The sequence below is a fragment of the Camelina sativa genome, chromosome 9 (assembly GCF_000633955.1).
Source record: "Camelina sativa cultivar DH55 chromosome 9, Cs, whole genome shotgun sequence".
Lineage (NCBI taxonomy): Eukaryota > Viridiplantae > Streptophyta > Magnoliopsida > Brassicales > Brassicaceae > Camelina > Camelina sativa.
In genome coordinates this window covers 32,348,112-32,365,252 of record NC_025693.1, presented here as the reverse complement: position 1 = coordinate 32,365,252, position 17,141 = coordinate 32,348,112, and the positions used below count along the sequence as shown (strand labels likewise).

Here is a 17,141-nt window from a genome sequence, read left to right as displayed (position 1 = left end):
TGNGAGAAAGTTGAAAGAACCAAGGGGATAAGCCTGAAAGCAGAGGACCATAACACAATGCTGAAAGATGAAGAAAAATCAACAGACGAAAACTTAGCTGAGAGTCTCAAGCCATTGTCTAAAGAAGATACTAACCAGAGGAAGAACATCTCACCAAGTATGGAGACTACAAGCAAAAGTTTACAAGCGGTTATGGGAGAGGTTGGAGATGTTACAAAAGCAGAATTGGGAAAGTCCTTACTGAAAAAGGATAGAGAACCTGAGGTGAGGGAGACTATCTGCAGCGATGTCAAAACTCTTTTTTCTCACAAGGAAAAACATGAAGCTGAAATTCAAAAGACGGTTGATGTCAAACACTGTAAGAGTAACGATCATAAGAAGACAAAGAAAATGCTGGTGTGCAGTAAAGTGAATAGCATCGAACCGGATGAGGGAGATAGAGGTCCGACATATGCCTCAGCTGAAAGCTACCTGCAAGAGAGAGAACTGAATCACTTCAAAAGAGAGAAGAAAAAGCTAAAGAATCTGGAGAAGAATCGGATTCAAAGGGAAAATCAGAAGGAAAGCAAGAGGAAGACTCGAGGTATGAAAAAGAAGGAGAAGAGGGAGAGAAAAAAAGAAGAGGTCACATGAGATGGAGATTGATGATTCGGCTTGCAATGAGACCAACATAGAGAAGAAGAAGTCTCAAATCACAGAAACTCATGACAAGTACAAGGGATCGGTCATGAAGAGAAGCAGATCAGAAACTGGGTCAAACTCAATCAAGATTACAAAGGTAAAGAATGAAACAATGAGGGAGCAATTTAAATTACTCGTGAGTCTTGTAGATGTTGCAGAAAGGATCGGTGACTTGCAATACTTGCGAGAGTACATGCAGAACAAGAACAAGAATCAAGGTTTAGTCAAGGTTGAAGAGAGCGTGAAAGAAATCAAGGCAATGGCCAGATCCGGAAAAATGAAGAGCCATATCAAATCTGATGAGATTGGAAAGATAAAGACAGTGAGGGAGCAAGAGAACCTACCATTGAGCTATGCTGATATTCTGAGAGGCATAGGACCAAGTATTAAGAACCAAATCAAAGAAGTTTCAGAAACAAAGGGAATCAACTTCTTAGGTCAGATTTTGGGGATTGAGCAAAAGGATCAAGAGGGAGTGTTGGAAGTTGATCCTTTGCTCAATAAGGAACAAGAGACAGTGAAGGAAGAAGAGGCTGAGGTGATTAGGAACAGAGAGATTCAGAAGATGTAGAAGCTGGTGAAGAAGAGAAGGCGATGGAGTCGTAGAAAAAGAAGAGAAGAAGAAGAAGAGTCGAGACAGAGAAATAAGTTAAACTCTGTGTTTTGTAATAAGTAGACAAGTAAGAAGGCCATTGGGCCATAAACTTAATTAAGGCCCCAATGTATTATGGGTCTCGTTTTTAGGTTGATGGAGGAGGATAAGTAGGTTAAAGTAAGTGTAGTATAAATATGTTTTGTGTGGCTGTAAGAACACTTTTAAGGAAGTGAGAAGTAAAACTGTTAAAAGGGGCAGCTTCCAGATCTATTTCCAACAGAAAGCAGGATACTTTCGGGTTTTTACAGTGGGAAAGGATAAATCTTGGAGGAAGATTGAAGATTTTCCTCCCCACTTACTTCGTTCTCCTTATTCTCCTGCTCTATGTCACAATGGTGTTTTGTATTATATAGTTCATCTCAACACTGACGAGATGATTGATGGCATCATGAGTTTTGATGTTACGTCAGAAAAATTTGATCACATAAAACTACCAGAGTTACCACCAAACATTGTCATGCGTAAAAGGCTGACAACCTACGAGGGAAGGCTTGCATTCTTTTACTCTGGAACGCATCATGATTATGGCATCAAATTGTGGGTTCTAGAGGATGCTGTGAAACATGAATGGTCAAAACACTTGTACGTTCCACCTCCATTACTTGGCCATAATTATGATGACTGTAGTGCCTTTGGTTTTACTGATGGAGGTAAGCTTTTGGCCCTTGAAACATTATTGTTTTGGCTACAATATATGTCTTGGCTTAACTTTTCCCCCCATTCTCCCATTGATGCAGGTGAATTTGTTTTGGCACCCAGACTGGTTTGTGGTACTAAAAAACCATTTTATGTTGTCTACTTTGATATCAAGAAAAATGCTGTGAGAAGAGTCGTCATAGAAGGAATATGCTCAGAACTGGATGGGGCACCATTGTGCATCACACAATCTATCTTCCCTGGTCAGATTGATAATCCCATGTTTCTCTAAGTTTGCTCGCTCTTATCTCCATCGAAATGTTTGTTCTTAAGTTGTAATTACTTGGGAGATTTCATGATCTTTTGTCTTTTTTTTTTTTGGCGAAACTTTGTTTATGTATTCATACTCTCGGCATTGTCTCTGGTTTTGCTTTGTGTTGCATCTTTTGAATGTTCATGTAGCCTCTATGTATTGTACTTGTTTATTGCTGCCCTCATCGCATATTCTCATTTAATTTGAAGGCCTCATGTAGTTTTATTTTTCATGATTCCCGCAATCTACTAATTTTCTTATTCAATTTGATAGAGAAATTTGGAAAGATACATTTAATTAGAAAACTAACTATGAGCTAAAAATAAGGAGCTTCACTTTGTTCGTAGAGAGATGAATAATACTGTTAGATTTTGTAAGAAACATTTAAAGGGCAGATCGGACTTGGTAAAAGATCATTTAGGGATGCTATTGGAAGTTCCATATTGGTGATCGATTTGGTTCTATATATATGGGTTCAGAAGACACACATGATTTTTTTCAAGACTAGAATGACTCGAACTCGAATTGGTGAAGAGACGAAAAAGAATATCGGAAAAAAGAGAAAGAAAGGAGGAGGGTTACGGTGGTGGTTCATGGTTCTAGAGAGATGAGGGGGCAAGGAGAAGGTAGAGAGAGAGAGAGAGAGGTTTAGTTGGTCGAAAAAATGAGGAGAGCTTTGGCACGCACAAAAAAAAACGGGAGAAAGAGACAAATGAGGGTTTTGTTCATTGGACGAGAATGAGAGGACTTACAACACATTCATACCTCACAAACAACTGAACAAGTCTTGGAAAAAAAAAAAACAACTGAACAAGTCTTCATTAAATATAAGCTAATCAAAGGTATTAATTAACCCTAAAATGTACGTAATAAAGGACGAAATAAAAGACTAAATTAATTCTAAATTCAGGAAAATTTGACTAATGTATTTCGGGTCGAGATAGTGTACAATTCACATTATTTTCAATATAGCAGTAAATATCTATATAGATTTTAGGATTTATTAAAACATTAGTATAAAAGTTTAAATATGGTCATTCTTAAACATTGAATTCTGGTTGGAAAATCAAGCAAAAATTAGTGTAAATTATCATGAGATATGATAACTGTACGTACATTAGTGTAATTCTATGTACTTGTAGAATAATTAATGATATTGGTTCTAGTGGATGTTGAGAAACATGAACCGTAAGCAGCTTTTTGTTGTAGAAACATGAGATTGAGATATGATAAGTGTCTTTCAATGCCTTTTGTCTTTGTGTGCATGATGCAGAAGCTTAATCGTTAGAATTTTGATTAATTTCGTTTTATTTCGTCAATACGATGGAAAAATAAGAAGAAAAACAGTTGGGCTCTTCTTCTTTTTAAAACTCAAACAGTTGGGCTCTAATTGGGCCAAGACAAAACAAAAACGAAAAAGTAATAATAAAAAGAAAACAAACGTAATTGTCTTCTTCGTTTTAGATCTCGCCGGAAACTGAAAACAGACTTGAAAACCCACGATTCCGACAGAACATCATCACCCTTCCAACTAAGAATCTCACGCTCCCACTACTGATCGTCAATATTAGGAATTGCGATTCCACGCGCTTCCGAACGCTTCCGTGCAACGTACTCAGTGACATTTTTGTTTCCCCACTCCGCCATGAAAAGAGAGAGCTAAGCTTGCAAATGCAAATGACAACATTGTTAGAACATTTCACTACAATACTCGATCTTCTAGTCGCCGCCGCCATGGAATCATCGAAACCAGCGACTCAATCGTGGAATCAACATCGCCTAGGGTTAGAAGAAGACAGAGGAAGAAGGTGTCATATGACTGGAGCACCACCACCACCTACTCAGATCTGCTTCCGATTGATCTGTTGATGGAGATTCTCAAACGCTTACCTGTAAAAACCCTAGCGAGGTTCCTCTCCGTATCGAAGCTATGGACATCCATCATCCGCGGGAGAGTGTTCATGAAATTGTTCCTCACGGAGTCTTCTTCTCGACCAGGTCGTCTCTTCTTCACCTTCTTACGTGAAGATGATTGTTTCACTTTCTCATGGCTTCAATCCCAAAATCCAGGCGAAGCCTCTTACCTTTTCACGCATCCTGCTTGTGAATACTCAATCAATTCGTCCTCTGTTCACGGTTTGTTTTGCTACGGAACTGCTTCTGCTTCTGCACTTGTGGTTTATAATCCCACCACTAGAAGATCCATCACATTGCCTGAATTAGATCCCCAAAGCTTGGTCATGAAACACTTCTTGTGCTATGATCCCATTGGTTGTGTTTACAAAGTCTTGTGTTTGACAGTACCAAGGCTTATATTACAGGAGACGAAGCCTGTAGACGTAGAGCACGTTTTACAGGTTTTGACATTGGGAAATGGGAATAATTCGTGGAAGGTCATTGAAGATCCTTATGATCACTTTCCTATCTTTAGCCACATATGCATCAATGGTGTTTTATATTATGAAGCTACCACAGATTCGAAGGAGGCTTCAGTCATGAGTTTTGATGTTAGGTCTGAAAAATTTGATCTTTTTAAAGCACCTGGTGATGCGGATGGCGTGCTTGGCTGTTTATCAACTATGACAAGGTACCAAGGGAAGCTAGCTATCTTGTCAACTGAAATTTCTGCTAATGGTAGTATGGTTTTGTGGGTTCTAGAGGATTCACTGAAACATGAATGGTCTAAGAAGGTTTTTGTTTTACCTAGTTCATGGACAAGTCATTTAGCTCATTGCCCACTTGATCTTCATCGTTTCGTTAACGTCACTGATGCGGGTGAGTTTATTTTGGCACCGATGCCTTTGCTTATTTCACCCTATTATGTTCTCTATTATGATCCGAAAAAAAACACTGTGAGAAAAGTCGTGGTAGAAGGATTCCAAGGACATAGGCGTAAGCTATTAGGTGGCAATAAAGGAAAATATTGTTTTCTGTTCCATCTCTTCTCTACTGAGGTTGAGAGTCTTATGTTTATGTAAGACCGCAAGCTGATGGGATTGTCGACACCTTCAATGTCAGTTAGTTTTTTTGCAACTCACGGTGATCTCTGTTGAAATGTGACCTAATAACCCATCTTTTGTACTTCCGTGTTGTAGTTACTTGGGAGGTCTCATGTTCCATGTCTAACTTGTTAATCATGGATGTTTCATCTTTTGTTGCTACTGTAGTTTTTCTTTCTGAATTTGTAATGTAGATCACATTTTGTCCTTTAAGCATAAGCGCTTCACCTCCGTGGTTTATATTGAGTTGCTTTCTGAAACTGACTCCAGCTGAGCTGATAAGATGTCAATATGTAAATCTTAGGAAGAGATTGATTTAGTTTTCAAGTAAAAAGCGAATCTATCTTGGTTTTGATATATAGGTTCAGTTGGATTTACATTCCAGACATATTAGTGATAAGGCTGCTAGTTAAAGTCAGGCTCTCAGTTTTAGATTGGATTTGGCAACTCGAGATTGTCATTTTGGTGTTTTGCAAGAAACGAAAGGCTGGTTTTCTTTTATCATCTCTTCTCTAGTCAAGTTGAGTCTTGTGTTTCTGTAAGAATCAAAGTAGTCCACAAGATGATTGCCTTGTCACACAATTTAATGATTTTACAAGTAATGTTTCTCACTTAGACATTGGGTCACAAAACTTAGAAGCATAAAGAAGAACCGTCAAAACGTCCTTTGTTTTAAATTAAAAACGGCACGGCACGACGTTTACTTATACACTAGAATCGGACCCGCGCTACAACGAGGGGGAATATTCATCTATATAAATATGATTTGTAGAAATTAGAATATACGTAAAATACTGTCAAATATTGTATTTGTAAAAAATTTTATAACATATGTTTTGACGGACCAACCCATAAAAGATTGTATTTATATAAAAATATATAACTATAGTATGCATTTACTGTATATATTTAATGAACCAATTTGTAAAAGTGTATTTGTAACAAAAATACACAATCACAATGTACTTACAACCCGTAAAATATTATGTTTGTAAAAATATATATTTGTAAGAAATACACACTCACAGTGTTAAAAGGATTGCATTTATATAAATATCACTCCTAACCGGCTCTACCATATAATTTTGAGTTTTGGAAACCAACATGGCATTTTTATAAAAATCATATATTCTAAATATATATATTAGATTTTTTTTTAATATGTTATTGAGAAGTAAATTTTTAGGATATTATAGATATTGTAAATCCAAAAAAAAAAAATCAGATCATTTTTTAATAATTTACTGTTATTACATATATTTACATATATTATAGAAAAGTATAACATCGATTGGAATTCATGCTTGCCAAACGTTTTGATACATGTTCCATTTTTACGTATTGATTATCTTGTCTTGGTCCTGTGTCTTGTATGTTGATGTTGAGTCAAACAAATCCATGTCAGCTGGAGTTCATGTTTGCCAAAAAAACTCTACGTATATTTTTCTTTTAATCAAAATTATAAGATTTAGATAAGTAATAAAATGGTGGGCACAAAGTTATAAAGTGCAAAACAGAAAATATTTAATATTTTATCCATTTCTAAGAACATATAAACATGATGATGAATCTCATGCATCTTACCAAGAGAAAATTGTAACATTGATAAGAAGACAAAAAGATTCATCTTAAATATTTGTTATCATATTAAACTTAACATAGTTAGAAAAAAGTATGAGAATACTACTAACCATATGAAAAAAATTATCGGGCAAAAAATTAAAGCATAATTTGTTTAGAATAAGCTGCACAATAGATTACATGATTAGTTTTTTTTTTTGGTCAAAAGATTACATGCATGATTAGTATACTAACAAACAAACGACATAAAATATGAATGTTCTTATAACAAAAAATAAACAAAAACGGTTTTGTTTAGTTTGATAATAAGTTGTTTTATACAAAAGTTCTCAGAAGAAATAATGACGTGTGATATTTAGTTTGCTAATAAGATGATATATATAGAAGTCATACACAATATCTTTGTGAGCAAGCCATATATATAATCATTTGCTATAATTAATAAACGAATTAAATTAGAATATATGTGTAATATTCTATATTTATTGTTGAAATTAAGTGTTTTTCCATATGTAGTCATTCGAAATTATAAGCATAGTTTTGTTTAGGAAAATTATAAAAATCGGAAATAAATAATAATTTGGTAATATAAAATTTAATTATCTTTTCCTTAAATATATCAAATTATATCACCAAATTAATTACGTTTATATTGTATATGCAATTTCGAATTTAATAGCTCGATTTTTATGGTAACAACTTTAAACAAATTCCAAAAAAAATTGGTAAATTATTATTTTCTAAAAACTAATTCGTTTTTAAAATTAATTACTGTTTTCGATTTTTAGGTTTATATCCATACCCAACAAATAATCCGATTTCCAAGTATCTGAATGTTTAATGTCGGGTTTTTTTTTTAATTTTAACCGGACTCATAATCGATTTTGTACTTCTCTTTTACTTATATAGGGATAGGGATAGGTATAGGGATATCCAAACTGTTTTAATGTAATTGAAAATTTCTATTTTTTAATTCCAAAATTAAAAAGCAACCGTCTTCTTCATTCAGGAGAGAAAATTAGGGGTTTTTGGGGAGTCAGTGAGAGTGGGAGTCAAATTCGACGTAGTCTCGGCCATGGAAACACAGAAGAGAGAGAAGAAGAAGAAGAAGAAGAAGATCTCAGATGATCTGAGATCCACAGACCCGATTCCACATGATCTCATCCCGGAGATACTCAAAGCATCGACTGTTGAAACCCTAGCGAGGTTTCGCTGCGTATCGACGCAGTATGCATCACTCATTCGCAGCCGAGATTTCATGAAATCGTACTTGAACAAGTCCTCCTCGACTCGTCCCAAAAGTCTCATGTTCACATTCGAGAGCAAGCCGCACGGTAAGCATTTCTTCTTCTCAGCGATCCAGCCTCCTCAACAAAATCGAGGTGAATCATCATCATCATCATCCTCTGTAGCGGTTTACCATATGAAATGTCATTCTCAACCCTACATAACCGTTGCTCCATCTGTTCATGGTTTGATTTGTTACGGACCTCCTTGTAAACTCAATGTGTACAACCCCAGCATTAGACGATACATGACTCTGCCCAAGATTGATTCTCTGAGGATCGATATGTACCATTACTTGGGTTATGATCCTAGCAGTGGTGATTACAAAGTTCTCTGTATGACCAAAGGAAACCCTGTTGGTAGGCGTCGTGGTTTAGCTCAGGAGCTTCGTGTTTTGACAATGGGAAGAAATGGGAATTCTTGGAGGATGATTGAAGATTTCCCTCCTCACTCTCCTGATTCTCATGAGATTAGTATTGATGGTGTTTTGTACTATGGGGCTTTTCTTGACATCGATCCGAGCTATCTCGGCATGTATCAAGCAGTTATGAGTTTTGATGTTAGCTCTGAAAAATTCCATCTTATAGAAATACCAGAAACTGCAATCTTTACAAAGCTGACAAGCTACAAGGGAAAGCTTGCTCTCATACACTCGCCTCCTAGTACTAGACCTCATACTGTTAGAATTGAGTCATGGGTTCTACTGGATGCTAAGACACATGAATGGTCGAAGAGGGTTTTTGATGTAGATCTCCCCGGAGCTGAGTTGGTTTTCAGAGTCTTCTGTCTCACTGATGTAGGTGAGTTTGTTTTGGCACAAAAATCTTTGTCTGCAGAACGTTTTTATGTTGTCTATTATGATCCAAAGAAAAACAGTGTGAGAAGAGTCTACATAGAAGGAATCAAAGAACTCAACCTTCCACTTTGGGATAAAGATTCTAATCGTTGTACAATCTCTATCTTTCCTGGTCAAGTTGAGAATCTCATGTTTCTTTGAAGAGTGTTTGCTCGTTAGTCTAAAAGAAGATGGCCTTACCGGTTTCATGATCATCATCTCCACTTAAATGTTTGTTCTTTAATTTGGTTGTAGTTGAGTTTTATCTATTTACTTTGGAGGGTGTCATGATCTTTTGTCCTTGTTGGTGGCATTTTGTATATATATCAAAGTATTGGCTTTGTCTTTGGAGGTGTTGCATGTCTTTCCTCTTCACCTTTTGTTATATGTGGACTGATATGTGTATATTTTATTTTGGTTACATGTGGATTCTCTCGATCTCTCTCTCAGATTTCCAAATCGCGAAAGAAGTATTATATGACATTGAATTTTGTAAGCATGATCTGCTGAGTTCCGAATGTTATTGCAGAACAGAAGAGATATGTTTCTTGGATTCAAAAAAACGGTTATCAGTGGAAGACTTTGCTGGGACACTCATTTTCAGGGGTCAGGAAGTTGGATTTGGTCAAACTGCAGGCTCTAGCTAGACCCTACCTCTCTTGTCAAGTCCGTTCAGATCTTGTTGCGCTTTTTTGGCATGATGATTGGACCAAATTTGGGCCCTTTACCAGACATCCCAGGTTCAAATGGCCCTAGAGTCACTGGAGTTTCCTCTATGGTTACGGTTTCTCATGTTGTCTCACAGGGTGAATGGTTCTTACCAAGAAACAGCCATCGGATAGTGATCCTCCGCCAGAGCGTGTAAGCCATCACCTGCTCCAATTCAGTCACCAGCAGAACCAGATTTATTTTTTGTGGCGAAACAATTGCAGAGACACTGGGAATATTCTCAACTTCAAAAACTAGATAAACATTTCGAGACAACCTTTTATCAGAAAGTGTTTACAAGATAGATAAACATTTCGAGACAACCTTTTACACAATTATAAGAAGTTATTACAATTTCGATTAGGCTTAGTATGTAAATTTAGAACTTTTGCTTTTAAAACCAACTTGTTCTCTTTCTTTTGGTTTGTACTTTTGCTTAGGTAGTTATTGTAATTATCTTATATTTTGCTTTCTAGTTATCTAGTTAATTCTTAACCAAAATAAATTCAAAAGTTATGTTGACTAAAATTCACTAAACACAATTTTTCACAAATATTTAAGGTATGTATATGAAAACTAACATTTCAAAAGATGAAGATAAGAAATATTTTTACAAAGTACGTATAAACACAGTAAGAGGTCTAAGTTTATAACTTTTGTTATAAATAATTTTTTGTTCTCATTCTTTGTGTTTAAACTTTCACTTACGTAGTACATATACTACAATTAACTAAACAAAAACTCTCATGTTTAGTTAATTACAAAGATAAGGTTAATATATGAAATCAAACGTTTCAAGTAAAAAAATATCAAACTGATTTTCTACAAAGTATAAACACGATAAAACTTAGTATATAAATTTAGAACTTTTGCTTTTAAATCCTACTCATTTTTTTTAAATATTTTTTTGTACTTTTGCTTAAGTAATTCTTGTAATGATCTTATATTTTGCTTTCTAGTTATCTAGTTAATTCTTAACCAAAATAAATTCAAAAATTAAGTCTTAATTGTTAAAAATGTATGCTAATTCAATCATAATCTAATGTACTTTGTGAAGAAGATATTTTTTTGTACATAAGCTATTATTTTTGACTAATTTTTCCAATTCAAGAGTAAGTTTTTTCACCATATTGATTAGAAAAACTTGAAAAAAATAAAGGCCAAGAGTTAAACCAAGTCAATCATTTGTAGGTCAATAAAGATTGAAATTAAAGAGAAAATAATCCTCCAATTAATATTTTAAATTACTTAGTATTTATTTTAGCTACTTTATAATTATTTTTGACCATAATAGTTACATAACTAGAAAATATATGGCCTAGATTTTAATTTAAAGAAAAGTCAATAATTTGTAGCATAAGTTTGTGGAAAGTATTAAAGAGGAAAATATGAATCATTTTTTAATTTAAAAATACCAAAAAAGGTCAAGAAATTTGAAAGGTCACGACTCACGACGTGTCGTGGTCTTGAAATTGCGACGTTGTCAAGAAAACTGTCACAGAGATCTGAAATCTAGCGAGAAGATCTCTGCCACCGAATTGAAAAAGGTTCTTCTTCTCTTCCTTACCCTAGCTCTCTCTCGCCCTAATCTCTGCCCTAATCAACTTTACTTTGTGTAAATTTTAGGGTTTGTGGGAGACGCCATGGCTACAACGTCTCTAGACAGGTTAAGTGATTTGCCATGCGATGTGTTATGTCGGATCCTCTCTCAACTCTCTACCAAGGAATCGGTTAGGACTAGTATCTTGTCGAGGCGTTGGAAAGATCTCTGGTCACAGGTTCCTGTTTTGGATTTGGGTTACGGTGATTTCGAAGATACCTTCGATTTGATGGGCTTTATAGATTGTTTTTTGGAATCTGACCTGTCTTTAGACTCGTTCAAGTTGGTTTATGATGTTGATATTGAGCACTGTCATGAGAGTTTTGTGTCCACGATAGATGAAGTGGTTGAGCGTGGAGTTAGTCATCTAACTATTATGAATATGGTGTCTGTTGAAGATACCTTGGTTAGGATGCCTCTCTCGCTCTATTCATGCTCGACACTGGTGGATTTGGCTCTCTACGCTGTTGTCTTTGATCATCCACAATCAGAATTGGTTTCGTTACCTCTTGTCAAGACTATGTATTTAGAGGGGGTCAAGTTTGATGGCCATGCTGTTCTGAAGAATCTCATCTCAAGCTGTCCGGTTCTCGAGGAGTTAACAGTGATTACATATCCTGAGGACTACATGGAAGTTTTATGTGTTCGTTCTCAATCACTGAAAAGCTTCACACTAAAGTCTCAGCGTAATCCCGAGGAAGAACAAGATCCCGATGTTGTAATCGATGCTCCGAGTCTCGAGTACATGAGTGTCAGTGATTACCGGCCTGAACGCTTTGTCATACGTAACATTGGCCCCTACGCAAAGGTAGACGTCGATGTTATGTTTGACCACATCGACCTTGATGATCCGTTGGAGGTAAAGAAGATCCGTAAATTCCTCTTTGGGATATCCAAATTTCACGAGGTGACCATCTCAGCTGGAACCCTAGAGGTACGCACACATAAGAAATTAGTTTTAATAAGAGTTTAATTATTCAATTTCATATCTGACATATTTACTATTCTATACACAGGCCATCCATGAGTACTCCCAGGTGGGAAAGTTGCCTAAGTTTCTCAATTTGACTCGATTGGATGCTTCACTAGTGGAGTCTTCATGGGAATACCTACCAGCCTTTTTGGGATGCTGCAAGAATCTACGTTCGCTGATTCTGGTGCGTTTCATTAATTTGCCTTTGTTCATGTAATTACATTGAGCTTGCTTCATATATATACCAATAAATCTTTTCATATATATATGATTTGTTTATATTAATAGGAACTTGACCACATTCCAGAGAGAGAGGAGATTGAACTATCACCAGTGCCTCAGTGTGTCTTATCCTCGCTCCACTCTCTTCAGCTCGAGACACCACAAACAGTAAGTAGAATGATGCTAGTATCATATTTTAAGAACAACTGTAAAGCCTTGAGGACAATATTTTTAAATTTGCCGTAACAATCATCAAGAGAAGCAAAAGGATATATATCAAGGAGAGGAGATATATTGTGTAATGTTGTTGTTATGCTTACATTATATTGTTGTTGACTCACATAAATTCAGTTTACCTTACCAACAGTTATTGTAATACTTTTCAGATATTTTGGTTTTATGTTTCCTAGTTTTTATAATACTTTCGTGTTTAATTATGTGAGTTTGAAACCTAATTCTCTATGCCTTGTGATATTGTTCCTTTCTTCTTAGCTTGCTCGATACTCATTTATGTGACTTTGAGAGTTTATTTTTTCTTCTCATCCATGTTGTTACGGTTGGAGATACTAAGTAGTTTCTTTGAACGTTTGTTGCTATAATTTTGCAAATTTCACATGCTATGTTAGAAATAAATTAATAAAAGAGACTAAAGTTTTTTTTTAAAGTTGATGAATACCATATTTGCTCACAAGAAAAGTAGAAAACCATAACCAAATGGTTTTGCCCAATCTAGAGTTTAAGCATTTGAAACTTGACTGCTTTCGAAAAACCGAAGAGATTAAACTTAATGACTTAATGTAATCTAGTTATAAGATCCAATTACTTTAAGTCACCTCGTATATATGTTTAAACTTTAATGTGAATCCAACTCTTATCAAGACATACGCCAACATGCCAAAAGTTCATCCAAATTGGGTAAAACTAATCATAGAATCTCGACAAAATTAGAAACGCATTGACAAAGCAGAACCTTTGCCCAAGTGTAAAGTAGATAATTAAGAGGAGATCAATGTACAATACTCAGAACTACTTGTAGAATATAAGGGAATATGTAACATAAAGAAAGCCAGCAAATGGATTCATTTTAACTTAAACTTACTTAACGAGCAAACAAACTCAGCATGGAATTTGATAGATAGAGTGGACTCAGGAGGCAAAAAAAAGACTTCGTTAAAATTCTCAATTTAAAGACATGAGAAACCTTCTTATTTTTGTTATCCTTCCGACATTGAGAGCATTCATCACGGTTAAACGACGTTCATGAGCTTAAATTCACTGATTTATCATCAAATTGTTGTAATCTATTACTTGTAATCTACAAAATTGCCGGTTCTATATATTAATATGTCCTGATTAGACAACTGTAACCATCCCCTTATATCCAATCCGGTAACTTATTTTATGATATTTGAAGAGAATGTATAATTAGACCTGAGGCAAGCCGCAAAAGGTAACATAGTGGTTAAAACCCAAGCAATGTTGTGTTTCTATATTTCATAAACGGATTTGACACCTCTAACAACTAGGCAAGATGCTTACTGAGAAGTGACAATAACTGAAGCTTTTATAAATGCTAACATGCATTATGTTCCTTGGTTTCAAGACAGTGTGATGCCAACAACGATTTCCTAGTTCGACTCCGTCTTTTGAGTTGTGGAGTGATTGTCTTTTATGTGCTTTAGCCCAGTCCAAAACTCATCTGTCTCTTGACCTGTACTCACAATGATCTCTCTCCTCCTCCCTTGTTTGAAGACATAGCATCTTGGGTAAGAAGCGCTTTTAGAAACAGCAAACTTAACACCATTTGTAAACGCATACTTCGTCGTTGTGGTTTCCCATTGTGGAGAGAAAAAATAAAGGCTACAAAATATATACACTATTTCCTAAAAAATAAAGGCTACAAAATATATACACTATTTCCTCGATCACATCATTCATAAACGGCGACATGTTTTTTAAAAAGAAACGAATAGAAGCGCTTGAGAAGGTACGGGAACTCGGGATTGATTTGATCAAAACCCAAGTAATACTAATCTCATGGTGTTCAAGCAGAGCCGTGCCTATGGTCAACAAAAGAAATGCATTTGCCGCAAGCCCCCAAAATATCCTCCATTCTTTCATATATTTTTTTGTGTTTGTGAAATCACAATCATGTGTTTGCTATCATATACATAAAAAAGTACTAATTAGGAACCTAGATTGTGAGAATTTGGTGAAAAAGTTTACTGAAATATAAGGAAGAACAACTATGCTTTAGTTTTTTTTTTTTCAGATTATTGTTTTGTTTTCAATAATTTATATGTTTCAAAATGATTTTTATATTTATTTTATTTAAAATTATGTTTGAAAAAACATGCAATTTAAATTTTGCCTTAAGCCCCAACTAGTCTGTGCACGACACTGTGTGTCCAAGGATATATCAGATGATGGTAGTATGGTTTTGTGGGTTCTAGAGGATGTTGTGGATCATGAATGGATTAAGAAGATCATTTTTTGCCTAGTTCATGGACAAGTTTAGCTCAGTGCTCACTTAATTTTCATCGTTTTGTTAGCGCCACCGATGCGGGTGAGTTTATTTTGGCACCTATTTACTTTTGTGAACTACCCTTTTATGTTCTCTATTATTATCCTAAAAGAAATAGTGTGAGGAAAAGTTGTAATAGTCACAAACCATAAGCTGTTTTGTTGTGGGAAGTGTAGTTATTTGTGTCAGATACTCAGAGAAAGTGAGATTGAGAACTTTGTAAACTTTTGAATCATCTCAGTTCTAGTGGAGTACCGGAGATTTTACTCCGGCGAGACGCAACGTTTCTGGTTTTGGATGTGAACTCGTTAAATCGTGTGTGTTTGTTCTCCTTTTCTCTTAATTTGTTCTTTTGTTGTGTTTGCATTTGATTCTAAGTCGCGGAGGATCGGATTTGATCTTAGAAATCTACATGACTAGTAGTTGTTAAGTCTAGAGCCCAAGCAATTGAGTTGTGGCAAGTAGTATAAGTAGTATAAGTCGTCGTAGTCGTCATCATCATCATCATACCTCGAGCTCTGCTTTTTAAACCTTGTTGCCGGTGTTTTTTGAATCTTTCCGCCTATGTCTTTGTCGATTCATCGTTCATTGATGGAATAGCCAGACAAAAGACAAATGCTACAAATGGTTGTACGGACTGGAAAAAATTATTCAACCAATTTTCACCATTTGAATTGAAAAAGCTGAAGAAGTTGAAAAAAAAAGTACTATTCAATTCATTTAACTTAAAATTTTGAAAAAATAAACTAACTATACATCAGAATGTTTAACTTGTTCATTCACTTTTTTGGAGATAAATGAGTTGAATATTATTCAATTTAATATTTTTAACTTCTTCAGTTTTAACTTTTAAGCAACCATTGTAGTGAAGCTGTTTTTTATTTTTTATCTTTTTTCATTATCGGTTTTGTTAACGGACTTTTGTGTTTTTTAAGACAAAGCCCAGTTCCCCAACAATACTAAACCGAATAACCAAAAAAATCGAGAAACCGAAACCGGATTAACCGATATAACCAAAGTCGAAGTTGACACTTCGAATGATATAACGTTTTTCTCTTCTATCACTTCTCAATAACAATACTCGATCTTCTAGCCGCCGCCATGGAATCTAAAACACCGATGATAGAGTCGAAACCAGCGATTCAATCGTGGAATCAATATGACCGGAGCAATAACTCTGATCTGCTTCCCATTGATCTAAATAATGGAGATTCTCAAACGCTTACCAGTCCAAAACCCTAACGAGGTTTCTCTCCGTATCGAAGCTATGGACATCCATTAACCGCAGCAGAGAGTTCATGAAATTGTTCCTCACCGAGCTGAAACCGGATCGTCTCTTCTTCACCTTCAGGGGTGACAAAGAAAATTATTTCCTATTCTCGTCGCGGCTTCAGACCTCTGTTGCTACTTACCATATGACGCATCCTGCGTACAAATACACATTCAAATTATCCTTTGTTCACAGTTTTATTTGCTATGGAACTTCTTCTGCTTCCCAACTTGTGGTGTACGATCCCATGAGATGACCATTCGTTGAGGACGATTGAAGAAAATACTACCCTCGCTCCTTTTCCTATCTGTGGCCAGATTTGTATCAGTGGTGTTTTGTATTATCAAGCTTATGATTATGCTGACATTAATCTCAAGGAGACTCTTTTCATGAGTTTTAATTTGAAGTCTGAGCAGTTTCATCTTATCAGAAGACCTGGTGATGGTGACCATTCTCCACTTGACTGTTATTGAACTAGGATGATAAGGTACGAGGGGAAGCTAGCTATGGTGTCCAAGGATATATCAAATGATGTTAGTATGGTTTTGTGGGTTCTAGAGTATGTTGCGAAACATGAATGGTTTAAGAAGATCTTTTTTTTTTGGCCTAGTTCGTAGACAAGTTTAGCTTAGTTCTCACTTAATTTTCATTGTTTCGTTAGCGCCACTGATGCGGGTGAGTTTATTTTCTCACAAATTTACTTTTGCAAACTACCATTTTATGTGCTCTATTATGATCCTAAAGGAAAAGTAGTGTGAGGAAAGTTGTGATAGTCTCAAACCATAAGCTGTTTTGTTGTATGCTATCCAATCTCTCCGCTACTCCGGTTGAGAGTCTTTTGTTTCTGTGAGATTTAA

General features: G+C 35.5%; 4 protein-coding genes and 1 long non-coding RNA gene across 6 annotated transcripts; 4 read left to right on the top strand and 1 right to left on the bottom strand.

Moving 5' to 3' along the window:
- Nucleotides 11–1,452, bottom strand: LOC109126268. Its single transcript, XR_002033317.1, has 5 exons — nt 1,026–1,452; nt 816–861; nt 425–471; nt 260–325; nt 11–166 (listed from the first exon to the last, which is right to left on the bottom strand). It is a non-coding gene; the product is annotated as an uncharacterized LOC109126268 (long non-coding RNA).
- On the top strand, nt 1,710–2,264 carry LOC104715891 (F-box protein At2g21930-like). Its single transcript, XM_019230093.1, has 2 exons — nt 1,710–1,986; nt 2,074–2,264. Exons 1-2 carry the CDS (start codon nt 1,710–1,712, stop codon nt 2,262–2,264), a joined length of 468 nt encoding a protein of 155 aa, XP_019085638.1.
- Nucleotides 3,751–5,530, top strand: LOC109126267 (putative F-box protein At5g44220). Its single transcript, XM_019229531.1, has one exon. The coding sequence runs from the start codon at nt 4,154–4,156 to the stop codon at nt 5,261–5,263; it is 1,110 nt and encodes a 369-aa protein (XP_019085076.1). The 5' UTR covers nt 3,751–4,153; the 3' UTR covers nt 5,264–5,530.
- On the top strand, nt 7,826–9,428 carry LOC104713640 (F-box protein At2g21930-like). The gene has a single exon (XM_010430807.2). The coding sequence runs from the start codon at nt 7,941–7,943 to the stop codon at nt 9,147–9,149; it is 1,209 nt and encodes a 402-aa protein (XP_010429109.1). The 5' UTR covers nt 7,826–7,940; the 3' UTR covers nt 9,150–9,428.
- On the top strand, nt 11,152–12,892 carry LOC104713639 (FBD-associated F-box protein At1g60410-like). 2 transcript variants are annotated; one of them, XM_010430806.2, is made up of 4 exons: nt 11,152–11,242; nt 11,322–12,229; nt 12,312–12,452; nt 12,557–12,892. In XM_010430806.2, exons 2-4 carry the CDS (start codon nt 11,339–11,341, stop codon nt 12,734–12,736), a joined length of 1,212 nt encoding a protein of 403 aa, XP_010429108.1. In that variant the 5' UTR covers nt 11,152–11,242; nt 11,322–11,338; the 3' UTR covers nt 12,737–12,892. The 2 variants fall into 2 exon arrangements, with proteins under 2 accessions (XP_010429108.1, XP_019085075.1); XM_019229530.1 differs by lacking the exon at nt 11,152–11,242 and having other exon boundaries at nt 11,253–12,229.